This window comes from Pan troglodytes, chromosome 15 (assembly GCF_028858775.2).
Source record: "Pan troglodytes isolate AG18354 chromosome 15, NHGRI_mPanTro3-v2.0_pri, whole genome shotgun sequence".
Lineage (NCBI taxonomy): Eukaryota > Metazoa > Chordata > Mammalia > Primates > Hominidae > Pan > Pan troglodytes.
In genome coordinates, this window is record NC_072413.2 from 91,004,075 (window position 1) to 91,031,878 (window position 27,804).

Here is a 27,804-nt window from a genome sequence, read left to right on the forward strand (position 1 = left end):
GACAAGTCACTTGGCTTCTCAGAGTCTCAGTCTCCTCATCTGTGACATGAAGAATACTGCAGATGCCCTTAGGGTCTCTGTAAAGATGGCCTCTGGTTCCAAGGGTGTAAACAGACTGAGAAAATGGAGAGTGTATTTGTAAAGGTAAACTTGAAGGCTGCACAGGGGAGCCATTCTAGAACGGGATGGACCACCAGCTAGAGGCATTCCAGGTAACGGGAGGGCCACCCACACATTCGCTGCCTTCCTTCCAAAAGGGGGCCAACAGCCGAGCACATGGATGGGACGACTCAATTCTCCCTCAGCAACCAAGGCCACTTAGAACACAGATGTGCTCCTTCCTCCCCTCGAAGTCCCAAGAAGAGTCTCCGCTCAGCTCTGAATAAATGAGGGCGATTCTGATTCCATGTTTATGTGTTAGGACAGTGACCTTTAAAGAGAGAACTCAGATTCATTAAGACATGAAGTTAAGCCAAACTCATGAGGGAAAGCGGCTACATGAAACCAAAGGGGAAAACATCTGACAAGCAGGCGTCAACTAGCTTTTGACTGGGGATGAAAGCATCAGCATTAACAGAAGAATTCTTCCTAAACACGATCTCTTCTGGGATGGGAACAGAGAGGGCAAAGAATTTTTCCAGTCACCTCACTATCCACAAGCGGACTTTGTGCCAAGCTTTCCAGCTTATCTATTATACTGAGGGCCTCGTGCATTTTTCACAAGTCTCTTAGAATTACCAATCTGCTGGGCGGGTGAGCTTCCGTACCATTTTATCACCACTCAGAGGAAGAAAGGCACCGCCGTCTCCATGGCAAATTGTAAGCACATGTTCCCTCGCAGGGCCTGCCAGCTAAAGGACACCAAGAGTGGGATCCTGGAGCGAACAAGGGCAGCCTGGCTCTAGGCAGAAACATTCAGCCCCTGCCAGGATGAGGGCTGGAACACACCTGGGGCAGAGCGTCACGGTGCCCACCTACAGCGCAAGCTCTCTCAGGGTTTTTAGAGGCCCCAAGCCCATGGAATGATGCCAACAGAGACAACTGGCCCTTTGCTAAGCTGCCACTGAGAATCTGAGCAGAATGAGATGAACGTCAGAGATACTCTTTCCTCCTCGATCCTCACAGGCAGGAAATGAGCAGGGAGTGAGACACAGGGATTTGCTCCTTCTAATGGAAAATGCTGTCAGAGTCCTGAGTCCAGATTCTGCCTCTGACATTGATTCTGTGTCTGGAGTTAACCCTCTGAGACTCATCCTGGGTAAGGTCCATTCTGAATAAAGCCTACCCGAGGCAGCTGCTGTGGGCATCATGGAGATCACGGATGCAAAAGGAGTTTGTAGACACAAAAATGAAAGGATTCTCATTACCCTGCAACACCTGGGCTCCTAGGGCTAAACCTGACGCAAGGTTTCTGGGCTCACCCTGCCTTGCCCTGTGCAGCCGACCCCAGAGGAGCCAGCTGTGCCCATGGAAGGGGGCTGTGGTTCTGGCTCATGCCCACCCTCCTGCTGATGCCTGGGGTGCAACACAACCTCCCAACCCCACCGGCAGCCCAGGCTCCAGGCAGCAACCTTCCAGGGGATTCGTTTTTCAGAGATGCAACTCAAAAACGACTCACAGATTAAATAGGAATCTGGGATGTGTTTCAAAACAATCCGGGTTGGGGGCAGGGACAGAAGTAGGTGAGGGACGGATGAAATGAGAGTGGCTGCAGCTGCTGACGCATGAGGCTTGGAGGTGGCACCTGGGAGCATGTTGCGGCATTCTCTCTTCTCAAATATTTTTAATTTCCCATAACACAAAGTTTGGGGGGAAATGGGAGGCAGGTAATCAGATCTTCCCCTTCTACCCTGCACCCCTAAGTGTGCCAGAAATGGATTCAAACACCAATACTATCTTTCAAGAAGAAATAAGAGCCAGCTACCCAGATGGGAAAGACAACGAGAGATTAATTATAGTAAGGATAATAATAATAAATAAAAATGATCATAATCAGTAATCATTTAAAAATAAAGGCAGTGGTCACTTACCTGGGACTTGCTATATGCACACTGCTGGACAAAAGGGTTTTCAAACACTGCTTCTTTCAATATAAAAACGCTATTGGGTAAAAGCCCAAACTATAAAACTTTTAGAAGAAAACACGGTCATAAATCTTCGTGACCTTGGATTAAACAACAGTTTCTTAAATGTGACCCCAAAAGCACAAGACAGAAAAAGAAACAGATGAAGTGGACATCATGGAAACTGGAAACCTCTGTGAGTTCCAGCCCCCATCTGCCCTAGGCCTGTGCTCTGAGGAGAGCCTGTGCGTGACCCGCCTGGCAGAGGCCCAGGGGCCCGGACTGACCCCTAAGCCAGCAGGGACGGCTGCGCACAAGGCAAGTCCTGGCAGGTCTCGCAGCACCTTCCCGTATTTGTGGGTCCCCCACAGCACAGAGTGTGTGGCAGGGTTTCTCCCCATTTTTCTCAGGACCCTGAGACTCTGAGAGGTTTTGGTCAGAGACAAAGTCCCAGGCTCCGGCCCTGCCCGTCCTAACAGCTTGCTCCTTCCTTCACTCAGGACCCAGGGGCTGAAATTCTGCCCACTGGGCTGCATAGCCTGAGCACCGAGCGGGTACCATGGCAAGGCTGGGAAGGTCCTGCTCCACACGCTGCTTAGGAAATCTCTCCTCCAGTGGGTGGGGAGGCTGGAAGGGAGGAAAAGACCCCACACAGAGCCTGGAAACCCCTCCTCCTTGCTGGGCCTCAGCTCCCTTCTCTGTAGAGTGAGGGCTGATGGCATGAAGGGACTGCATGCCAGGGAGCTGGAGGCCGCCAGGCCCAGTTAACTGGGCCTTCCTCATTGTAAGCCCGGGCCTCACCTGTAAATGGAGATTGTACTTGTTCCTACCTCATAGGATTTTTATTAAAAACAGCCTGATTGAGATATCATTCACATACGATGCAATTTACCCCAAAGCAAGGGCTTTTGGAATATTAACAGGGTTGTGCAACGATCAGCTCAATTTTAGAACATTTTCATCCCATCCAAAGGAAATCCCATTCTCTTTCACTCTCAGCCCCAAGTCCCAGCCTCTGGCAACCACACATCTACTTTCTGTCTGGGTAGATCTGCCTATTCTGGGCATTTCCTTCAAGCGAAGCCATGTGATGTGTGGTCCTTCATGACAGGCTCCTTTTGCTCACATCGTGTTTTAAAATGCATCCATGTCGCAGCGTGCGGCAGTGCTTCATTCTTCTTTAAGATGAAATAGTACTTCACGGCATGGTGTAGTGTATTTTGTTTATCCGTTCATCATTGGATGGAATTTGGGTTGTTTCCACTTTTTGGCTGTTAGGAGCAATGCTGCGCGCTGTGAACATACGTGTATAAATTTTTGTGTCAACATACGTTTCCACTTCTCTTGGGTGTATAAATTGAAATGAAAATACAAAAGACCCCAAGATTTGACTCCTCAGGCATGGATGTTTTAAATCATAGTCATAATGATCCACCACAGTATACAAGTGTAGCACTTTTCTGGTTCAACAAGGGCAGTGACACAAAATATTGCATTTGATTCTCAGAGCAGCCCCATGGTTTACAGAGCAAAATGTCTCTGTCTTTATTCCCATTTTATAAATAAAGAAACCAAGTTTCTGAGAGGCAATGTGACTGGCTCAAGGTCAAACCACAACCAGCTGGGGGGCTTTGCCAGGATTCAAAATCAGCCATTCCGGTGTCAAACCCCAGGCCACTGCAGTGCACCTGGTCACCTACAGAAACAGGCTCTGTGACTGAACTGTTGTGCATCCCCAGAAAGGCTAGGGAGCACCTGAAAGCTAAACGCTAGTGAACTCGACATATCATAGTGGCTCGTGGTGGCTTGCGCCTGTAATCCCAGCACTTTGGGAGGCTGAGGCAGGTGGATCACCTGAGGTCAGGAGTTTGAAACCAGACTGGCCAACATAGCAAAACCCCCCGCAAAAATACAAAAATTGCCGGGCATGGTGGTGCACGCCTGTAATCCCAGCTACTCAGGAGGCTGAGGCAGGAGAATCACTTGAACATGGGAGGCAGAGGTTGCAGTGAGCTGAGATCGCACCACTCCACTTCACTCCAGCCTGAGAGATAAAGTGAGACTCCAACTAAAAAAAAAAAAAAAAAAAAAAGGCTGGGCACAGTGGCTCACGCCTGTTATCCCACCACTTTGGGAGGCTGACGCGGGAGTATCACAAGGTCAGGAGTTCAAAACCAGCCAGTTAGAGACCAGCCTGGCCAACATGGTGAAATCCCGTCTCTATTAAAAACACAAAAATTAGCCGGGCATGGTGGTGGGCGCCTGTAATCCCAGCTACTCAGGAGGCTGAGGCAGGAGAATCGCTTGTACCTGGGAGGCAGAGGTTGCATGAGCTGAGATTGTGCCACTGCACTCCAGCCTGGGTGACAGAGCAAGAATCTGTCTCAGGAAAAACAAACAAACAAACAAACAAAAAACGGCAAGCACAAGCCTGAAAGCTAGTGTGGGCCTCCCTGGAGTTTGCTTCTCGGGACTCCAGCTTTCCACATGGAATAGATCAAGCATCAGAGGGGGCACAATTCCATCACCTCCCCCATGGCCACAGCAGCATCGGCTGCGGATGACAACAGCCTCCTGTACTGAACTCAACAGGATTCTAGAATCCTGACCACCACCTGGCTCCAGAAGGAGATAGGTGTCAGCACCAAGGCGAACCCAGCGTGCCACACCCAGAGGAAACTTCCCAGCCGACTCTAGGATCCACTGCATCAGGGCCTGTGTGTTCAGTTAACACTCAGCTACCCCATTAACACCAGTGATTCTACCCTTGACAGAAGAACTGAAATTACTTCCTTATGGCTGTTAAAAGTATTCACAGGGGCTTTCATGGGAAAGGAAGCGACCCTGGGCTCACTCAGCACAATTTCACTCCCCTGGCTCCTCCTGAGAGCACAGCCAGGCCCAGCTGAGGGCCACAAGGCCTGGCCTTTCCACCAGCTCCTCCGTACCCAGCGCCGGGTGAAACCCTGGAAGTCTCTGGTTCCTGAAGCCTTGGCATCTTGACGGGGGTCCTGCCAAGATTCCAGGGTGAGTTATAAACATGCTCACCACGCACAGGTCACAGACCTATACACCTTGCAGGAATGGACATGTTTCCCCCTCAAAACAACCCTATGTAGATCCCGTTAGCAGCCTCATTTGACAATTAAAGAAACTAGGCCTGGCCAGGTGTGGTGGCTCACGTCTGTAATTCCAGCATTCTGTGAGGCCAAGGCAAGTGGATTGCTTGAGTCTGAGAGTTCAAGACCAGCCTGGGCAACATAGTGAGACCCTGTCTCTACAAAAAATTAAAAATTAGCCAGGCATGGTGGTGCGCACCTACTCAGGAGGCTGAGGTGGGAGAATCACTTGAGCCAGGAAGGTCGGGGCTCCAGTGAGCAGTAATCACGACATTGCACTCAGCCGGGGCATTACAGTGAGACCCTGTCTCAAAATAAAATAAAAAGAAAAAAGAAAACAAAGTAGGGCTCAAAGCACCTAGTAGGTGGCCAGGGCTCTCCCTGCCAGCAGTGGCCAAAATGGAGTCTGAACCCAGGGCCTCTGGCTCCAGAGCCCTCCAGTCAAAGACCCAAGGCATGGAAGGCCTGGCGAAATGAAAAGCATCTCAACTCTAACTAGGGCCAGGGTTGCTCTGGGGCATTTCAGGAAAAAGGGAAGCCTTTCTCATGTTCACTACCCCAAGGCGAGGCCACCAGCCTGACAGTCCAGGGAGGCCGGGTGTGTTCCATTTGGTGTCTGCATGAGGTAGAGCATCCAAGAAAAAAAACAGTAGATCCAGTTTGCGATTTCCTTTCCCAGAGGGAAAGGCACAGATGGTCAGAACTAGCAAAACCCAGATGGACCCTTCATCCAGCCCCCATCTTTTTGGAAAGGGGAAAGGCAGTGGTAGCGAGGCCAGGGTCGCAAGGGAGAGTGGCAGAGCTGAGACTGCAGCTCCATTTCCACTGTTCCTCCCAACCCATGGTCCTCACTGGTTGTTTGTTCTCTCAAAGCCACAGCTGGACCAGAGGCTCTGCATCTCTTCCCAGCCCTGGAGCAAGACAGATGAAAGCAAATGGAAGACACACAGCCCTTAGGACAGTAAATACATGACATAACTGAAGGCCACAGTCCACAGGGCCTCTGTGAGGAGGGTCCGCGTGACGCAGGGGGAAGAGCGTGTCAGGGCCAGCACTGCGCTTATGCACAGGAGGGCTCCCAAGGCAGCTGCTGAATGGAGTGGCCCCTGCAGGGGGAGGACTAACAGACACAACAGTGTCAAGAGCAGTTGTACTTTCGAAGGCAGAAAGTGTGGTTCTGCAGAAAGCAAAGCCTCTCCCTGGGAGGTCAGGTCACATGGGGATGGGGGTGGGGCCAGGCCAAGCAATGCTTTCTGGGAAGGACAAGTAATGAACTCTCTTGGCGGACCACTGCAACCGTGAAACCAACCCCTGTTGAGTAACTTGTCATCAACCAAGGCCAGCCGAACATCCCCCAGAAAAAGCCTTCCTGGCACCTCCCAGAACACCTGCCTGTTGATTACAGCTTACAGAAAACCACATGCCACAGATAGTCCTGGGAAATCCACACTAGGCCTGGGTGCAACAGAATGTGCCAGGCGGCCAGGCTGGCATAGGGTTGGAGTTGGAGATGCATGCAGGTAAACCTTGGAGGTGGGCTCTCAAGAGCCAAAAGAAGGTTGCAGCAGCATCCACTGTACGCTGGGACAGGACCACCAAGCCTAGCTACCCAGGGTGCCATTCACAAAGCCTACCACTGGGCTGGGCAGCGTGCAACCTATGTAACAGTCCTGACAGTCAGCCAAGGCTTCTGCCTGCCCATCACTGTCAGATAATCTTTTGCAGCCCAGCTACACCTGGCTAACTTAACCTGAACACGTGGGTCCTGGGGCACTGTGCAAGTTGAAACAAATGCAGAGTCAAGAAACTTGGGTTACAAGTCCTAGAACTGCCATTCACTTTATGTGTGTTTCTGAAAGTCACTTAAGTTATCTGTATCTCAGTTTCCCATCTGTAAGATGTGTGGGCTAGAATAACTCATTTATAACATCCTTTCTGCCTCTTAAGTTCTAGATTATTTGATTCTGTGATGTGACGAACAAACCAAAAACAGAGCTGTTAGGTCCCTGAACGGAGCCAGATGCCTCCCAGGCCCAGAGACATTCAAACGCAGGAGCCAGGGCCTGCTGTCCTCAGAGCACACCCACGGCATGGTCACTGCACGCATCCCAGTCGCCCGCAAGCCAGCGAGATCCATGCCCACCACAGGTGAGGGAGGGAGGCCAGCAGGAGGCACACCCTGGTGGGCAGTGGACAGCTGTGCGTTGGCGACAGGCACCGACCACCAGCCCAAGCAAAGCTGTCCAAGCAAAGCTGTCCTCTGAGGCTGCGGTTCCCTGCGGTCTCTGTTTTGCCTGGATTCAGTCCTAGTGTGTTGAGGGCATTTCCTCACTCCTTCTTTCCTAACTTTTCTAAAACGGCTCCTTGGGAGAGTTGAGCTCCCCCATCAGCAGACACTTGGGTCTTAAGCAACCCTCATTTGTATTCCAGAGAAATCTCCCACGTCTGAGCACTCAGCCTGAGGCCTCCCAGACAGTACGAGAGCAGAAAGAGTGACAGCCTCTGAGAAGCACGTGTATATGAGAGCTTGTGAGTGCGTGTGTGTGTATGAGTGTGAGAGCATATGTGTGTGTGTGAGAATGAGTGTGAGAGCATATGTGTGTGTGTGTGTGTGTGTGTGCGCGTGTGTGTGTGGTGATGGATGTCACCTATTCAGCTATAGAGCAGCCACATTCTCCCCACCCTCCCAGAGGCTCCTAACTGGCGGCCATGTGGCTGAGCAAAGGAGAGGCGTGGGGCTGACCAGCAATAAAGGAGCAGAGAAGTGTGGGTGCGGGGGGCACAGGGTTGGGGGCTGGGGAGGAGCCTGCTGAGGTTGGTGATGTCAACCACAAAGGGCCACAGGCATGGGCCAGGGGAGAAAGGGTACTCCAAGCAGAGGGGACAGCAAAAGCAGAGGTCTGGGGTGAGGGAGTCCAGCACATTCACGGGCCTGCTGGCGGCCTGGCAAGGCTGGGGCGGACGGCAGTCTCAACATGAAAAGTGAGGACAAGGTAGAGAGCAGGAGACGGACCAGCTGAGGAGTTTGGACTTGACCCTAAAGCAACAGGGTCCTGAGCTGGGAAGTAACAAGGACAGCTATGAGTTATGGAGTGACCAGTCCAGCAGCCTGCAAGGCCACAGGATGGAGCTGGGGATGGATGCGGTCTTGGTGGTGTGTCAGATGTGGTGCTGGCCTTAGGGGTATGTGTGCTGGACCTCACTGTTCAGGAAGAACTGATGGGCTGCCTTCATCTTTTATACAGTGATCTCTGTGATTTGGTAGAGCTGGCAAAAAGAAAACTCTGATGCAATCTGCCTCTAGGTCTATCAGCTCCTGTGAGCCAATATTTAAACCCATGAGCTCAGGCTGGGGTGGTCAGACATGGAGTGCGGAAGAGAAAAGTGAAGTGTGAGAACACAGCACCAGGCGGGGGCAAGATGGCCCAGATTCAGGGTCCGGGCAAGCCAAGTGAGGCAGCATGACACCACCCTTCCCAGGGCCTGGAGCTCCCAGCGGCAAAAACCAACAGGCAAGAGGAGGAGACTGCCAGGATCCTGGCACCCTCCAACACTCTGTGACTCCATGCCAAGGTAAACTGATTAGAGATGCTTCCTAAGGTGGTGGAAAGGGACCAGTCCTTGGTTGGTGGCAGTGTAACTGGTACTGCTTCTGCAGAGAGAAACCGGACAACAGCCAAAATGCAGAATGCGCAAACTCAGCATCCCAATTCCTAGGTGTTTATCCTACAGAATTCCTCACCTGTGCACCCAAAAATACATGTACTAGGCTATTCACTACAGCATGTTTCTAAAACATGATCAGAAATGCCCTAGGTATACACCAGTAGAGAGCTGGCTTGGTAAAAAGGACAGGGAGGCCGTTTAACATGCAGCCGTTAGAATGAGGCTGCCTGCAAAAGACTAAGATGAGATCACTTCCAGGGCATACCGTACAGCCCCATTGTACAGGGGCTGTGTAGCGAGGAAGACTGTCTCTGTTCAGTCCCACAGAACCCCCTGGAAAGGCTCCAGGCCACTGGAACTGATGGCTGCCCCCCAAGATGGGAAGCGGCTGGCTGGGCAGCAGAGGGACTCTGTTCACAAACTTGTTCCAAATGCACGTGCCAGCTCGTTCAGGACTGCTGAGAGCCGAGCAGTGGTGCGCAGGGCAAGCCACACTTAGGATCCATCAGACTCACAGTCCATGTGCAAGCTGGTCAAACTCGGTGTCCCAGGCCCAACAAGGGGTAGGGGAAACGCTGGAGCCCTGGGAAGGGCTGGGGAAGCTTCCCTGGAGCAGACGCCAACAACAACCCATCCCCTCCCTAGTGAACAGACTGAATCTAGAATAAGGGATTCAAAGCAACCAGGCTCCAGCCTCCAGGGTGAATGAACTGTACATGATTCTCCATTTCAGACTGGGGGAAGGCATTAAAAGGGGCTGTGTGGGGCGGAGCAGGGCAGGGGCCCGAGCACGCAAACAGGGCACCCTGAATGTGATTCTGCATGCAGACCCCACTGTGTCTTCTGTGGCCTGCAGGTCACAGGCACCCCCATCCTGAAGGTGGGTGCTACCCACAATGGTCACTTCAGGTCATCCTCCCATGGGGGCTACTAAGGCATTACAGTGTCATGCTCCTCACTTAGCTGCCTGGCATGTGGTGTGAGCCACGGCTGGGAGAAACCACAGGCTCTCTGGGGGGGAAACTGCTGTTCAAGAGCCAGCAGGAAGACCCATGCAAAACAATGGTGTTCAGGCCAAAAAATAACCCTGACTGCTACAGAGGAGAGGGCTGGAAGGAAACAGAACACTATTATTTGGAGACAGCAAACTCCCCCTTTTTCCAGGCCTGCCACTGAAAACAATACCTCCCCTCTGTCCCCAGATTTCACACCAAACTTTTATGAGCTTTCTCCACCTTCTGTCAGCGGGAGGCAGGCAAGGTGCCCAGCCAGAGCTATTCCCCTGACAAATGCCACATGCTGTGTCACAGCACCATCACACTAGTCAGGTCCTCTAGGCGACCAGGGAAGGATCCCGCAGGATGAAGGGACGGCTGGGATTTCCACGCAGATGGAGCTGGAAGGGGTCGGTCATCTGGCCCACTGTCACAGCTACCAGCTGAACAACAGGAGGGCAAGAAAGGGGCTGCCTGCCCAAGGTCACACGGAGCTGGGTTCCACCCACCTCAGCAGCAGCCCCACGCCCCCTAAGCACCTGTCTGAACCCCTACATGCATTCCCACGCACCTGCTCAGGTGGGCCTGTGCAGCTGCCCCTCCCCTGTATACAATAATACACAGAAGAGCAGCTTCCCTACATCAAGGCCAAAGGTGACATGCCTGCTGGAGCCCCACCCACCCCACCCTGGCCCACAGTCGCCCGGCCGAGTCTGACTTTCAGTTCCCAGAATAAGCCAATGCCTCCTGGCAGCCCATGGGCTCCCCTGCCTTGTCCGTGTGATGCATTGCTGGGTTTGCAAATGTGACTCACAGCCAGCAGGGCTTACAAACTAGTGTCTGCAGGGAGAGAACAGTCATCCAGAATCAGGGCACAGTTTGCGGTGGTGCTGCTGACTTAGGCCAACTGGGTCACTGAGGCCAGAGGACCCCTGGGCTCCTCACCTCTGCATCCAGCCACCCGAGTCTTCTAGTTTCTGGTACAGGCTCTAGGTGCACAATAAGAGAGACAGATCCTGCTGCCAGGGGTGACCTGGCTACGACATCTACCCCGTGGATGACACTGGCCTCTGTTCCACATGTCAGCCATCCTCTTCAGTGGCTGCAGGCATGCTCAGAAGTGGGAGTCGTCCTGCCGCCCCAGGAGCTCCTCCCTGACCTCTGACTGCTGCAATGGGCAGGGCCCCTTCCTCCTCAGAGAGCTTGGGGACTAGAAAATGGCACGTTGTCTGTGGCTCAACTTGAGGCCATCAAAGAGGGGAGCTGGCACGATATTCTGTGTCCTCAAAGAGCTACCCAGCGCTCCCAGGAGGCCACCAGGCCCAGGCTCAGCCTGGCTGCTGCCAGCCCACTGCAGACAGCCCTATCCACCGTGCTCCAGCTGCACCCAGCTACTGCGGGTCCTTGCGCCTCCATCCTGTCTCACTGAAGGGCCTGGCCAGGTGCTGCCCCCTTGCCTGCTCCCCTCCTGACTGTCCTGCCCTTTAGGCCTCAACTCAATGTCAGCTCTTCAGAGGATCAGTAACAAGGACCTCCCTGTTCTCCCAGGCCTCGGTGTGTTTCTTCCTAGTACTCACCATCACTGGGGCTGTGTTACCTTGTCCTCTATTTACCTATGTTTTGTTCCCATCATCCGATGCACTCACACTCAGATACAGCTCCAGCAGGGCAGGGGCTGCGTCCACCAGGTCTTATTCATTGTTGCATCTGTAATGTCTTTTAGGAACTCTGGCAGACAGTAAGTTCTCAACTAAGACTTGCTGAATGAACATAATAGTTATTGATGAATGATCTCACAGATCAGTGGAGAGACAAACAGGTAGGGGCCAGGGCCAGATCCAGGGCTGGCTGCCAGGAGGCGTGGGAGGCCTGGGGCAGGGACCTGCAGGGAGGGGCTCAGAGGATATCCTCATGCCTCACTCTGTCCATCCCAGAGGGCCGAGGTCAGCAGAGGCCCAGCGCGTGGTTTACCCGGCCGGCTGTGCTCTTGGCTGGTGAGGTGGCAATGGGATTTATTACATGAAGACAAAGGCAGACACAGTGGGCTTTATCACGGGCACACAGCCTGCACAGGCAGCACAGAAACACGTTGGGAAGTCATGCCACTCACACAAACCAGGAGGAAACAGAAAACAGGGTGTCCTTTCTGCCGCAGGTACTAATATTACTGAAGAAAAGAAGTGACAAGATGTTAGTCCTCTTGGTGTGTGATTCCAAACACTAAAACCCAGAAACTGCACCCAATGGGGCCTCAGTGTCCACACAAAAATCAGAAACAACTTGACTGGCCCACCTGAGCTCTCAGAGCTGCTGGACCCATCTCTTACAAAATGCAGTGACGCTCGACCAGGGGTGGCATGGGCTCCCTCCACCAGGGAACATCTGGAGACATTTTTGGTTGTCATGAGGGGCAGGGTGGGGAGTGCTGTTGGCATCTGGTAATGAGCAGCCAGGAAGGCAACTAAGCACCCTGTATTGCCTGGGATAGCCCCTAGCAGTGCAGAATTATCCAGCCCAAGATGTCAATCATGTTGAGGTTAAGAAACCCAGAAATAGTGTGCATAAAAGTTCTTTCTAAAACTTTGGGGAAAATGTATCATTGATAAACATTGATATTTCTAAAACTCAACAAGCCCCCAGACCTTGAGCTGAAAAACCCTGACCGTCCACACACAAGCAGAGGGGCTGCAGCCCACATGCTGGCTCAGAGCGCAGGCTTTGGGGTGCCCTCTCCTGCCCCTGTCCCAACTGGGCTGCACAAAGTCTAGCTCTGTTCCTGGTTGGTAAGAGGGCCACATGTCTTCCTGGGGACCAGGCTTGCTTTCCACAAGGGGAAGCAACTGCAACGGGCTAACGGCACAGAATGGTCCCACCCTCCCCGAAGCAGAAAGGGCGATTCCTGGCCTGGCATTGGTGCACAATGGACAGATTGTGTGGCTGTCTCCACCACAGGAGGAGTCGCCTATGACCCAGGGCAGCAGTCATCGAGAGGCTGACCTCACAGCAACCCCAGAACAGGACATGATCTGTTTCTCTGGGGCCAGGGCCGCCAGATGCGTCCAACTCTGCCTCCCGTAGCATCTGCTGGCCAGCAGTCTCATCGTCACACGGCACCAGCTGTGTCAGAGGCAATCCCAGACGATGACCTCCTGCCAAGGTGGCCCTGAAATCACCAACCCTCACACCACCCACAGTGCCATCAGCTGTCACCAAAGCCCCTCCGAGCTATGATCCTGACCTTGCCACTTTCTACCTGACCCTGGGCAAGTGACTTAACTTCCCCGGGCCGCAGTTGTCTCCTCCTGAAAAATGGGGAAATAATTCCATTATCTCAGGGACTGAGATGAGGACCAAAGACATAAGAGATGAGAACGCCCGTGGCAGAATGGGTCACGTGGTACATTCTTAGAAAATAGGGAGCCCTCCCATGGCTCCCTGGTGACAACACAAATCCCTTCCCGGGGCCCATGGTTCTTACTCTGACCCCACCGGTCAGCAGGCACAAAGGCAAAGCCGACACAAGCCCACTTAGATTCTACGGTGTTATTTATCCTCTGATAGGTTTAATGTTACCTTCCAAGTCGGATTCGAACACCTAGAACAACAAAAACCTTTGTTTCTTCTACTTCTTCTCCATCCCTGTGCTGGCGACTGCTCAATAAACATCAGGGGCCAACAGGGTTTGATTCAATGCAGCTGTGAAATCACATTTGGGGCAAACGTGAACCGCGGCCTTGGGTAGTCCTTTGGAGGCAGACGCAACAGCTCTGAAGGTGTTCTGTGCCATCCTGCACCTTCCCTATGCGTTAGGCAAGGGGACCGAGGCCCAGGTGGGCCAGCAGGTGAAGGGTGGGGCTAGGAACAGCACTTGAGTCCCTCTGACCCCCACCTGGCCCTGCCTTTTGGGCATTTCCACTGCCCTAGCACAGAATGCATCTCCCATTTGGGGACACTTTCATAATCACTGCCTCACTGACTCCAATTAGGACTGAGAGCTCTCAAGTCAGCTGGGGCCACAGATAAGGCTGACAGAGTAGTCCTACTGTCACTGTAATAATAATATTGACATAAGCCACGGTGACTGATGGTTCACTAGGCGCCAGGCCTGTACTGAGTGGCTCGTACGCATCATCACACCCCAGGCACTCACAGTAAGCGTGGCTGACTGACCCTTACACACACGTGCACCACTCACACCATGCCAGGCACTCACAGTAAGCGTGGCTGACTGACCCTTATGCACACGTGCACCACTCACACCACGCCAGGCACTAGGGGAATCGCAGGTTTTAATTAGTTTAATGCTAACAATAACCCTACAAGGTATTTTAATTGTTTTTAAGAAGAAAAAGGAACTATGCAGTATTGGGTTCCCTTGCCTGTAGGGAGGTCCAGTGAGATGGATGAGACCGTGTCACCACAGGGCAGACACTGAGAGCCAGCATAAGCCTCACTGCCTTCTCATCCCTCTGCCGTGACGGCTGTCATTTCAGGCTGCAAAGCTGTAGTTAACCCTCCGTGACCACGTGGTGCAAGCCAAGCTAAGCCTGTGCTGGGTGAGGGGAGCTGTCTATCCCTGTGGCAAAGCCTGGCCTCGCTTGGCGGACTAGCAGGGAGGGCCCCAAACATCACCCCCTCCCACCAGCTCCCAGCCCCACTCACTTCCTGTCCCCTCAGGAGGATGGTGGGGTCGGGGAGGCACTATTGAAGGCTAAACATGGTTTCCTTCCAGGGACAACACGAGAAGAACCAGTGTGGCCAAGTGTGCATTCTCTTCCAGCATCCTTCGGGGCAGGAGCTTCCTTCCCAGATCCACTTTAGATGATTACACACTGAGAGGAGCCAGGAGGTGAGTGCAACTTTGTCCTGTGTAGGCTGGGCAAGGCTCAAGCTGCTCAGAGGCCAGCCTTCATGGTAGCGGAGGGAGGGGATGCTCAGGACCACATGCAGGGGCACCTGGGGCTGAGGATGGGCACAACACTGAGCCTGGGGCCATGAGCTCCTTCCTTCACCTTGGACGCACCTGGGCTCCAAAGAGTAAACAGTGTCCTCAGCTGCTCAGAGTTCATCTTGCACTGGCAATCTCCCCTTCGAAGCAGGGCCTCTCTCTTGCCAATTATATCTGATCATATCACCGCCATCCCCGCCCCACCCTCCCTGCAGGATAGAGTCCAAGCTGCACAGCCTGGCATGAAAAAGCCCTCAAGCTCCGGCCTTGCTGCTCCCTCTCCAACCTCGCTGACACCTAGAGACGTCGCCGCACATGCCCATCAGGCAGCGCCATCTGCCTCATTAACCCTCCTGGCCTCCTCCCTCCCCGCTCCGAGCAGCCCAGCAGAGCCACGTCCTCCCTCCGCAAGGCCATCAGGGCACCCCATGAAAGGCCGCCCCAGCGCATGACCAGCACTGGGCATGCGCCGCCACCCAAACACTTAGGCACTGCAGGCGGCAATGGGAACACCAGCTGCTGGGAGCAGACACAATCCCTGCCCCAGTGAAGGGACAGACAATAGCCACTGATAAAGAATTACGAACTTCCGAAGGGCATGAAGGAAAAGTGCAAAGTTGGCAGGGCCTGGGACGAGAGATGTGTCATTAATCAGCTCACGAGGGAGGACATTTCTCAGGAAGGGGCACTGAGCTGACGGAACAGCTTGTGCAAAGGCGCTGAGGTGGACACACATCAGAGCCTGAGCAGCTGCTGAGGGGGCCAGGGAAGGAGCGGGTGGGGCAGATTACCGAGGCCCCATGGGTCAAGCTGGCAATCATGGCCTTCAGTGTCACAGCAATAAGAAAGCATGGGATGTTTTAAGCCAAGCTGTGCTGTGATCAGACCTGTGTTTTTCCTAACTCATCACTTTAGGGGCCGTGAGGTCAGTTCTGGGTCTGCCCGCTGGCCTCTCCTCCTGGCCAGGAGCTCGCGGGCAGGGCACCCAGCAGTGCTGCCGCAGAGGACACTCTCCTAGCAGTCTGTGTGCAGACCGGGAATTCAGGGGACATCTGAGGGACAATTACTGTCCTTCCAGCTGATAAAGACAGGGCAAAGGCAGCAGTTGAGACTGAAACTTCCTTCTTAGTCCTAAGCTTATTCAGGGAGAACCCCAGGAAGGTTCCCCGAGGCAGCCCCACATGGCCCATGGATCACAATCACAGCACCCCTTCAGGGGCAATTCTAGGGCTAGAAGGGGCAGCAGAAGAGGACGGTGGGCCCCTCCCTTCCCACCCTGCGCCCACACCTGTCAGGTGGCTCTGGGCGCCGCAGCGAAGAGAAGGCTCGTGTTGCCCCCCTGGGAAAGCCACTCACCAGGCCAGGAGGCCCCTAGTGTCCCCGAGCCTGGGGCAGGGACCCTCTCGGCATGCCGGCCCCACTTGCCCACGTGGGCAGGCCCTGGGGGCCCCTGCCTGGGTCTGCACACTGAGAACCAAACCTCAGGCAGAGCCTCGGGGGCATCAGGCTGCTGGCTCCACATGAACCTTGGAGCAGAAAAACAACTGAATCATCCCAATTGAGTCTCCAAGCCAAGCCATTTAGAAGCCAATCAAAAACACACAAAAAACAAACAAACAAAAACAAAAAAAATCCAAAACTCTGGGGCAGTGATGAAGGTTCTGTGACAAGCAGCTTTAATGTTCTGCAGTAAGCCTCTGGCCCACACCCTCCACCTGCCCACCAGGGCAGCCAGAAGCAGGCACGGCCTCCTGGCTCTGGGAATTTCTTCCCTCCCTGGGGACCGGAGCTTTCACAGAGGCAGCACAGTGCAGTGCTCTGGGGCCCTGAGGAACATCTCAGAAATTCATTTTTCTCCACCCACACAGCCCCAAACCACTTCCTCCTCCCTCCCAGGACCTGAGTATGGACTGTGGAGAAGGCCCTTCAAGCTGAGCCCCTGCTGGGGCAAAGCATCTTGCCTCAGTTTCCCTGCTCACAACAAAATGGGAGGACCCCAGCTCTGGGTGCTGCTTCCCCTGCCTCTGCCTATAGCATCCCTATCCCTCCCAGTCCTCAAACCACACTCATGCCTCCTTGTTAATGTCTAGAGAATAAAATTTAAAACAAAAATCTGAAAACAAAGGGCACGACTGAGGTCAAGTGTCCGCCTCCCTGGGTCTATGTGGTCTGGCTCTGAACTTGCATCTTATGGCAGAGGGAAGGGGACGATCAATGCTGACAGCCCAGTGACCGGTGGTAGAAGGAAGCCTCTTCCCCAGCCCCCATCCCAGTGCCTCTCAGTCACTCTCTGTGCCAACCCCGCCTGCCTCCTCTCTCCTGGGGCCTCTGGAAAGTGCAGCCCCGCACCCTTTTCTCCAAAGGATTGTTCTCCTCACAAAGGAGGAAACTTCCCACCTTATCAGATATCCGGCCTCTTACTGAAGCACAGACGGTGATGAAAATTTATCCCAGAAATATCAGTGCTGGGAGGTTATGGTGAGGTCACGGCAACCATCCCCCAAGACCCAGACAAGACACTGCCTGGGAAATGCACCTGTGGCTGCCTGACCGCCTTAAGCCACAAGGCCCCATGCTGCCCTCCACACATGCTCCCTGTTAATATTGTTTTCTGCCCAGAAAAGGAACACAGCGGGCACTCTCATTCACTGTTTGGACATCACCTGCCTGGGCTGTGGGCTGTGTGTGTGTCTGGGAAGTGGGCAAGAGGGATAAGAGCTTGGGAGCACATGTTCCAGAACTCCGGGCCCAGGCTAGCTGGGAGATGTGGTCTCTAGGAAGAGCAACCGTGTGGGTGTGATGAAGTGGCACTCAGCTACAATGGGCACTTTACACCCACAGGCATTTACTCCTCCCAGCAACCTGCCCACCCAAGGAGGAAGGAACTGAGGCTGTGGGGAGGCACGCGGCTCCTAAGTTTTGGAACAAGGATCTGCCTTGAAGACAGTTTGACTCCCAAGTCCTCCGCCTCATCCATCTCTGGAGAGGCCACACGACAGGTGAGGAGAGCAAGCTAGCGCAGGCTCAAATCCCACCTGGACCACTTTCTAGTTGTCCTGCAGCTGCTTCTTCATCCACAGGACGGGAATCATCGAACCTTACAGCTCTTGGGAGCAAGTGGGTCAACCGCCATGAAGCGCTTTCGAGCAGGGCCTGGTAAGCGGTAACTGCTCTGCAGTGCTTTCTGAGGTAATGGTAATCAGGCGTCTGGAAGGCCATCGTCCCCCAGATGGACTCAGCAAGAGATGCGCCATCCCTGCCCCAAAGGTCTGCGTGGCAGTCCAGGCATGGCTGTGCTCCTCCAGAGAATAAGCCCCAAGGGCACCACAGGCACATGAACTGGGCACTCAGGGGCCTTCCGAAGGAGACGGGGGTGAGGCAGGAGCAAATGGCTCAGGGGAGAGGAAAGTCGCTGTATGACTTGGGATCAGCTGGGACCACACCCCAGGACAGTTGTGTAGGTTGGAGGCAGAGAGGAACAGAAGAGCAAGCCCTCAGGATGAGCAGTGGCTCACCTGAGAAAGTCAAGACTGACCCCCGGCTCTGCTGGGTCCCTGTGGACAAGCTGCACATGCTTCCATGCCTCCACTTCCTGCTTATCAACAAGGCTGGTGAGTCTGCACTGAGGGCTGTGGGGATCAAATGTAGCACATGGGTGAATGCTGATCAGCCCAGCCCTGGCACAGGGCAGGGACTCAGGAAGCAGCACATCACCAGGGCACACATCTCCTCTGTCTTGTTTCCCTCGAACCCCAGCACACTCCTCCCAACATGGTCTGAGCTTTTCTTATTCCTAGCACCCATTTTACAAATAAGGAAACTGAGGCTCCACGAGGTCACAGAGGAGCCCGACCATGTTTTTCCCACAGTCTCCAGTCCGATGAAGGAGACAGTGTTCAGCAAGTGGAATGGACTTGGGGCCACTGGCAGGGCAGACGCCCTGGAGGGCACAACGTGGGACATGCCCTGCCCCCAAGCAGGGGAGGCCAGGAGCAGGCTGCATCTGTGTCCGGGGCCACTTCCTGGTGGGAAGCAGGAATGTGCAGCAGGGAGTTGGCCAAGGAACGGGGTGAGAGCCCCAAGGAAGCAAGGGGGGCCAAGGCGGCTGACCCCGAACACGCGGGGAGAGAACAGTGTCGGCAGGACGGCAGCACCGGGTGACTAGGAGGCGGGTGAGGTTCCCTTTGTCCTGGTGAAGAAAAGCAGGGTACAAAATCTGCGCCTGTCACATGCTAGAAACCCCAACTCAGGCATCCCCATACCACCAGGCACGCCTGAAAACAGCTACCATCTTGACTGCATTTTCACTGACAATACAACTTTGTTTTTCATGACCTCTGAGCCGCTTTCTAGAGGACAGAATCATGTTCTTGTCCACAACAGAGAGAACACAGGACAAGTCAGTAGCCAGCATGAGAACCCCAAGGCGGTGGGCAGGTCACTGTGCGATCAGGACCTGGGAGGCCGCTGGGGAAGTGGTATGGGGAGAGGGAAGCAGCCAAGGGACTCAGCAAGATACCTCAGGCCGATATTCAGAGAAGGACTGTGTGGTAGATAGAGCTCCCTCTCCCCTCCCCCCTCCCCCCTCCCCCCTCCCCCCTCTCCCCTCTTTCCACGGTCTCCCTCTGATGCCGAGCCGAAGCTGGATGGTACTGCTGCCATCTCAGCTCACTGCAACCTCCCTGCCCGATTCTCCTGCCTCAGCCTGCCGAGTGCCTGCGATTGCAGGCGTGCGCCGCCACGCCTGACTGGTTTTCGTATTTTTTTGGTGGAGACGGGGTTTCGATGTGTCGGCTGGGCTGGTCTCCAGCTCCTAACCGCGAGTGATCCGCCAGCCTCGGCCTCCCGAGGTGCCGGGATTGCAGACGGAGTCTTGTTAACTCAGTGCTCAATGGCGCCCAGGCTGGAGTGCAGTGGCGTGATCTCGGCTCGCTACAACCACCTCCCAGCCGCCTGCCTTGGCCTCCCTAAGTGCCGAGATTGCAGCCTCTGCCTGGCAGCCACCCCGTCTGGGAAGTGAGGAGCGTCTCCGCCTGACTGCCCATCGTCTGGGATGTGAGGAGCCCCTCTGCCTGGCTGCCCAGTCTGGAAAGTGAGGAGCGTCTCTGCCCGGCCGCCATCCCATCTAGGAAGTGAGGAGCGCCTCTGCCCGGCCAGCCGCCCCGTCCGGGAGGGAGGTGGGGGGGTCAGCCCCCCTCCCGGCCAGCCGCCCCATCCCGGAGGGAGGTGGGGGGGTCAGCCCCCCGCCTGGCCAGCCGCCCCGTCCGGGAGGGAGGTGGGGGGATCAGCCCCCCGCCTGGCCAGCCGCCCCGTCCGGGAGGGAGGTGGGGGGATCAGCCCCCTGCCCGGCCAGCCGCCCTGTCCAGGAGGTGGGGGGGGCGCCTCTGCTCGGCCGCCCCTACTGGGAAGTGAGGAGCCCCTCTGCCCGGCCAGCCGCTCTGTCTGGGAGGGAGGTGGGGGGGTCAGCCCCCGGCCCGGCCAGCCGCCCCGTCCAGGAGGGAGGTGGGGGGGTTAGCCCCCCGCCTGGCCAGCCGCCCCATCCGGGAGGTGAGGGGCGCCTCTGCCCGGCCGCCCCTTCTGGGAAGTGAGGAGCCCCTCTGCCCAGCCAGCCGCCCCGTCTGGGAGGGAGGTGGGGGGAGTCAGCCCCCCGCCCGGCCAGCCGCCCCGTCCGGGAGGGAGGTGGGGGGGTCAGCCCCCCGCCCGGCCAGCCGCCCCGTCCGGGAGGGAGGTGGGGGGTCAGCCCCCCGCCCGGCCAGCCGCCCCGTCCGGGAGGGAGGTGGGGGGGTCAGCCCCCCGCCCGGCCAGCCGCCCCGTCCGGGAGGGAGGTGGGGGGGTCAGCCCCCCGCCCGGCCAGCCGCCCCGTCCGGGAGGGAGGCGGGGGGATCAGCCCCCCGCCCGGCCAGCCGCCCTGTCCGGGAGGTGAGGGGCGCCTCTGCCCGGCCGCCTCTACCAGGAAGTGAGGAGCCCCTCTGCCCGGCCAGCCGCCCCCTCCGGGAGGGAGGTGGGGGGGTCAGCCCCCCGCCGGGCCAGCCGCCCCGTCGGGGAAGTGAGGGGCGCCTCTGCCCGGCCGCCCCTACTGGGAAGTGAGGAGCCCCTCTGCCCGGCCAGCCGCCCTGTCCAGGAGGGAGGTGGGGGGTCAGCCCCCCGCCCGGCCAGCCGCCCCGTCCGGGAGGGAGGTGGGGGGGGGGGTCAGCCCCCCGCCCGGCCAGCCGCCCCGTCCGGGAGGTGAGGGGCGCTTCTGCCCGGCCGCCCCTACTGGGAAGTGAGGAGCTCCTCTGCCCGGCCACCACCCCATCTGGGAGGTGTACTCAACAGCTCATTGAGAACGGGCCATGAAGACAATGGCGGTTTTGTGGAATAGAAAGGGGGGAAAGGTGGGGAAAAGATTGAGAAATCGGATGGTTGCTGTGTCTGTGTAGAAAGAGGTAGACATGGGAGACTTTTCATTTTGTTCTGTACTAAGAAAAATTCTTCTGCCTTGGGATCCTGTTGATCTGTGACCTTACCCCCAACCCTGTGCTCTCTGAAACATGTGCTGTATCCACTCAGGGTTGAATGGATTAAGGGCGGTGCAAGATGTGCTTTGTTAAACAGATGCTTGAAGGCAGCATGTTCGTTAAGAGTCATCACCACTCCTTAATCTCAAGTACCCAGGGACACAAACACTGCGGAAGGCCGCAGGGTCCTCTGCCTAGGAAAACCAGAGAACTTTGTTCACTTGTTTATCTGCTGACCTTCCCTCCACTATTGTCCTGTGACCCTGCCAAATCCCCCTCTGCGAGAAACACCCAAGAATGATCAATAAAAAAGAAAAAAAAAAAAAAGATACCTCAGGCCATGCTCAAAGGTGAGTACCCAGGTCAAAGTAATGGGCAGAGGCAGGGTTCTCCGCCAAGGCAGGACTCAGTTCAAAGGCCCTCGGGGGTCCCCTTTACCAAGTGCAGCAGAAGGGTTCCATCCCTTGTGCCTACCTGAGCCAGGGGAAAGGGATGTGCATGCCTGTGCTGAGGACGTGGAGGCCACACTGGAACTCAGCGATGCCTCATCAGTAAACCGTGTCTACACAGCCAGGGGGTGGAGACGGCCCAAACATGCCCTGGTTCAGTCCCCACGCTACACCCGAGGACACTGACGCCGCACAGAAGTACCTGCCCACGAGCCCATGTCTTGCTAGTGGCAGAGCCATTTCTCCAGACTATACCTCCAGAGAGCTGCTACCGCCCTAAATACACACACGGCCATTCCAGGGCCTCCCCTCCTCCTCCTGAAAATGCCACAGCCAAGGGCTGCATGGTCCTCACTCACCTGGAACCTGTGCACCAGCTCCAGGGACTGGCTATCATTCTGGTCGGCTTCAAGGATGACGTCAGTCAGCTTGTGGATGATGACGTCCAGGGGGCCCTGCTCCTCGATCGGCCGGCTAAGGTTCAGCTGTGAGGCAGGGAACACAGACAAAAGCGACAACTTCAGCACCTGAGTCCACTGCCCCCATCCTCTTGTCCACCCTGGGGCATATCACCAGAGGACCCTCGAGCCTCCCTGTAGCACTCTGGAGATGGGGCAGGAGGAGGGCTGACATGGAAAATACAGACAGGACAAGCAGGACAAACCCTCCAAGATCCCACAACTCTTCTCTCCTGCTAACTCCTCAAGGGCACACCCGACGTTTGTAACTTCTGTTCCCCAAGCCCCACGCTACCCAGGACGCAGAAGACACATAAGAGGAATCAGGGCAATAGTGTCAACAGGCCAGGCAAGTGATGCTGAGAAATGGCTTTACAGAGAAAGGCTTTTCTGAACACCCCCCATCTGCCCAACCACCTAGGAAAACTAGGGTTCCAAGGGGTTATGTAAATGACTAACATCACACAGCCAGATCAGAACTTAGATCGAAGTGGATACTGCTTCTGCTAATCTATAAAAAGCCTTAGCAAAGCTGTGGTCCTCAGGAATCTAGAAATTGCCGCTTTGAGCGACCAGCCACTTGCACTTCACACTGAAATCTGGGCTCATCGGGAAAAGCGAAGGCGCGTAGGGCTGCCTGCAATCTGTTCCATACTGCTCTCCTGCTATGCCAGGGAAGGTGTTTATTTTTGCAAGTGCCTGAGGTTGGGAAGATCAGGCCCCAAGAGAGCCAGAGCCTCTGGCCAACAGACAGTCAGCGTCACCTGACCCCAAGACAGGAGCACCTGCCAAAAGCCGGGGCAGCCTGACACCCGCTTCCTGACCCGCCACATGTCTCCCTCCCGGTACGCGGCCACCACCACCTGCAAGGCCAGTGCCTCGGAGGCAGCGGCGCCAGCCCGGCACCTGGCTGACCCCCAATCTGGCCTTAGCAGAGGCCAGAGAAGGCCACAAGCCCCACCCCTGCTCTCATCCCCACCCCCAAGTGGGTTTCCCTCCAGGATTCAAGGCTGACTGTTTTAAAAATGTTACGAAAGACATCATAATGACAACTACAAATGGTCACTGGCAGTGGGCACCACGCTCAAAGCTTGCGTGCATTTCTTTCATTGTATTTAATAACCACTATGAGAAGTGATTTTACGAATGAGAAAAGTGGAGGACGGAGACTTTAAAAACCTGCCTAGGGTCTCACAGCAGGAAGGCGGTGAAGTGGGGACACAAACTCAGATCTAAGGCTGCGCTTCTCACTCCATTCCCCGCTGCCTGCCCCTGCAACCCCGCTCCCCACGCCTGCTCTGTGCCCTAGGCAGCTGTCCTCTCAGGCCACAATCACCTGGCTGCCTTGTCCTCTGGCCAAGTTGGGCCAACTGGAGGCACAGCAGAAGATGGGCAAGAAGGAGAGAGGGAGGGAATGTATTTGCAGCATCCTCACGTCCCCACCCCCTGCCATATTTCTGGCAGCAGTCACAGCCCCCATGGAGCAGGGCAGCCCCTCTCTCAACACTACCACCTCCCCTATGGCTCCAGGTACATTTTTGGTCCCCTAGTCCCCTCAGGCCTAGGGGTGGTGACAGCTCTCAGGGCTTGTTAGCACCGGGGAACTTTGTCCTGTGCTGGCTCTCGGGCCTGCCCACACCCTGTGATGGTCCCTTACTAAACTCCTCTCCGTTGCACCCCCGGAACGCAGCAGCTCTTGTCTGCTGGTGTCTTTAACTCCTCTTTCTTACTGTTTGCCAGGAAAGATGTTAAGGGATTTCCCCTATATAGAAAAAAAAATATCCTTTAGACCTCACAATAAGAAACTACTAAGGAATGCTGTTCCCTCCCCATGGTGACAGGCCTGTGTACAAAACAACACAAAATAAAACCAAAACCAGGCCAGCTGAGAAGCTGCCCATCTCTGGGGCTCTTGGGTGAGGAAGGGGAAGGGAAAGACACTTCCCAATATCTCCTGAGACTTGGCGTTGGCTCATCCTCACGGCAAGCCCAGGGGCCGGGGAAGACGCTCCCTGCTGCAAAGACCAGGACACCAACGGCCCAGGAAGGAAAATGACCAAGCAAGGCCACGCAGGTGGAGCGGCCAGGATGGAGGCTGTGAGCAATGCCCATGTGTCAGTCTCCATGAGCAGCCCGCTGACCTGGGCTCACCATCCCCTGGGGCCTCAGTTTCCCCTTTGATAGAAACAAGAAACTGCAAGAGCTTTGCTGGCTCTCTTCACAGATTCCAAATTACACTCCACCCAACACCTCTTCCCAGAAAAAGCAGACTCTGAAGGAAGGCAGAGAGGCCATGGGCAGAGAACACTGGGCTCTCAGACAGAGCCAAACACCAACCCATTTCCACTACAGCCTGTGGCTTCAGTGGGTCAGGCACCACAAACGAGAGGCCAAGACAGCTACGAGCGCAGGGGGAGCCGGGCCACAGGAGCGACGCATCCGGGCCCACAGAACCCCCATGCCCACCAGCACCCTCATCTCCAGACAGCCCTCCAGGTTTCCCTGCCTGGGAGAAACTGTGGGGTTCCCTTGGCGCTGGGGAAGGAGGTGAGCAGAGGGGACGCCCTTGGTGTCCTCGCCTGGCATCAGCCTGAGGCCCGTAGACCTGACAACCACAGCTGTTTGGAAAATAAGCTGTCCGCATCCCCGGCGCTCCACTGAAGGTAAACAGCTGAGCTCTGGAAACGGGCCACCCTCCTTTGTGTATTTTCCAAGCATTTTCATGCCAGTAAAACCCTTCTGTGAGAACAGCAGCTTGGGACACACATCAGGCCTGGGCTGCTCTCGGGTGCGGCCGCCTCTCGCTGTGGCGTCTGTGCTGGGTACCAGCAGGGCTGCTGGCAGCTCTAGTGGCTCTTCCTCAGGTGCCTGACATGCCACAACTGCCCTGAAGGGGTCTGTCCCCTGAACACACTGCAAACAGGCTGCGGTCTCCCTCCACTAGCTAGAAAAGAGATGGGCCCTTGGGTGCGGCCCCCACAGGAGAAAGGGCCCAGCTCCTGAGACTGGGGAGGCCACGGAGAAAAGGACACTGTGCAGGGGGATGCCCGGGGGTAAGGACACCACAGAGGCGGGTCTCCCAGATGCGATGGGGACAGGAACTCATTTCAAGGTTGTCATTCTGCTTTTCTGACCACAATCTGCCCCCAGAAAAGAGAACATTCCCAGGGACTTCTTGTTCTCCTCAGAGGATGGGGTCTGGTTTGTCCCTCCCAGCAGGAGCAAGGATGTCTCAATGAAAGGCTGCCCGCCAGGGCCTGAGGTCTGTGGGCACTCCGTTTCCAAGTCACGCCATCTCGCAGGGCCCATGCTGGATCCTGCTCTGTGTGGCGCTTGGAGTTCAGAACTCAGAGAAAACAAGGGGCCACTGTTTCCCTCAGGGACGAAGGCAGAGACTTACTAGAGGTGGGGGCAGGGCTGGGAGACGGCACAAAGGCCTGCAAACCCCAGTGGCCCCAGAGTCCTCTTTGACTTCCAAAATGATTAACCCAATCGTACCCAGCCTGGTAACCAAGCTGAGCTAGGCCCTGACACTATCCCTGTCTCTCCCAGGATCTGGAACTGGGGAGGGGTGGGCCAGGCAGACAGGCCTAGAAACCCATCTCCAATCCACTGCTTCTGAACAAGAGCAGGTCACTGAGCTGTGTGGTACCTCAGTTTCCCCAGTCATAAAATGAGGATGCTACTCACCCTTCCCTGCACCTCACAGGATTGTTATGAGTCCCAGAGCAAAAGTTCAATCCTCTTTCACATTTCTCAACTCACCTCAGCCCAAACAGGAAGAATTAGTGGCTCCCTTGTGTTGCCCACAGCCCCAGAACCCTTTGCACGTCGCTCCAGGATTGCACCGTAACCCCAGTTATGATGCTGATTCTTTAATCCACTGTCTCCTGCTCCTGCGCTGGGGGCTGCTCTTCCCCCACGGTATCATATAATCTTTCTGACCCAATTCCTCAATTTCTCAGTAACTGGTTTCCAATTACTCAGGTAATGGGGAGGGCTGTGTGGCCACCACCCTCTAGGAACCTCAGTTTCCTTGTCTTTAAAGCAAGAAGCCTTGCGATCCCAGCACTAGCACCCAGCTCTTGCACACTTGCTCCGTGCCAGGCTCTACTCTAAGCACTTCACATGCACTGAGTTGCTCAATTCTCACAATAGTCTGAGATGGGGACTCATGAGAGGCACAGGGTGGTTAAATAACATGTCACAGTCTCACAGCTTCACACTCACTCTTAGCAGTACCTAGCCAGTGACACTCAATAAATGTCAGCTATTGTATTTCCCTATACTTACTATTCTTATTATTACTGACCAGTGGAAACTTCCGAAAAGTTTTGTCCCAACCAAGCTTGAGACAAAATGGCCCCAATAAAGGGTGAGAGGGCTGAAGTCTAACTTATTCCTCTGCCCTCTCCATGGATCTGAGAATCTGGGACAGAACTGCCATTGCCAAAGTTCAAAGGCCTTGCCAAGCAGAAGCAGGTCTCTCCAGAAGGGAAAGTCAGATCTGGGAACCTCATGAACAGACTTCAAGAAGGATGTTGGGGCCGGACATAGTGGCTTGTGCCTGTAATCCCAGCACTTTGGGAGCCCAGGTGGGCCGATCACTTGAGGTCAGGAGTTTGAGACCAGCCTGGCCAACATGGTGAAACCCTGTCTCTACCAAACAATACAAAAATTAGCCAGGTGTGGTGGTGTGCACCTGTAGTCCCAGCTACTTGGGAGGCTGAGGTGGGAGAATTGCTTGAACCCGGGAGGCGGAGGTTGCAGTGAGCCGAGATGACACCACTGCACTCCAGCTTGGGCGACAGAATGAGACCCTGTCTCACAAAAAAAAAAAAAAAAAAAAAAAAGAAAAGAAAAAGAAAAAGAGACGAGCTTGGCCTCAGAGGACTCCATGCCAGTGGTGTGTTTTCAATGGGTTTGATTCCAAAGGAAGACTGGAGAAGAGGAGATGGAGTCTTTTCCCTGGCAAGAACAACTCTCATTCTCAAAGGAGCTCCAGAGAGGTCAAGAGCTAGAGGTCATTTGGGGCTGCCACCAAGACCAGCAGGCTGGGACAAGGACGGTACTGGTCACCCTAGCAGCCTCTGCCCCAGGCTGGGGAGGGAAGCTGTTGAAAATGCTCTCTGACCCAATTCCCTGATTTCTGAGTAACTGGTTTCCAATTACTCGGATAATGGGAAGAAACGGCAAACTCGTGAAGGCATAAGAGTGGGTAACTTTTCTCCCTAGAAGATAAAGGGTCAAGACAACTAAATGGCCTGAGGATGGTGCTACCTTGCAGAGCCAAAGTTCTGGGAATTTATGAGCTGACATTAGACCCAGAAAAGTTACACCCATTCAGCAAGCACAGCTCCTTAAGAATAGGACTGACCCTGAGTTCTCAGGATGGGCCAGTCCTGTTATGCGTTCTCAACACTGGGTGCTGGAAGGCCAGGTCCAAGAGCAGGCAAAGGATAAGCACACCCACTCCCAGTATGCTGGCCTAAGGAAATGATCAACAGGTGAAGGCCACTTCTGGCCTAGGGAGAGTCACTGACAACATATTGACAAGAGAAAAGACACAGAGAGCATGTGTGAAAACGGGGTGCTGGCTAATGCTGGGC

General features: G+C 55.1%; 1 protein-coding gene across 3 annotated transcripts in view; it reads right to left on the reverse strand.

Moving 5' to 3' along the window:
• The window catches only part of ITPK1 (inositol-tetrakisphosphate 1-kinase), a 180,000-nt gene that overhangs the window by 57,266 nt on the left and 94,930 nt on the right, over positions 1 to 27,804 (reverse strand). For all 3 annotated transcript variants that reach the window (XM_054666235.2, XM_016926632.3, XM_054666236.2), the window contains one exon: positions 22,097 to 22,222. In XM_054666235.2, the coding sequence (XP_054522210.1) occupies positions 22,097 to 22,222 (126 nt within the window). The remainder of the gene's footprint in view (positions 1 to 22,096; positions 22,223 to 27,804) is intronic.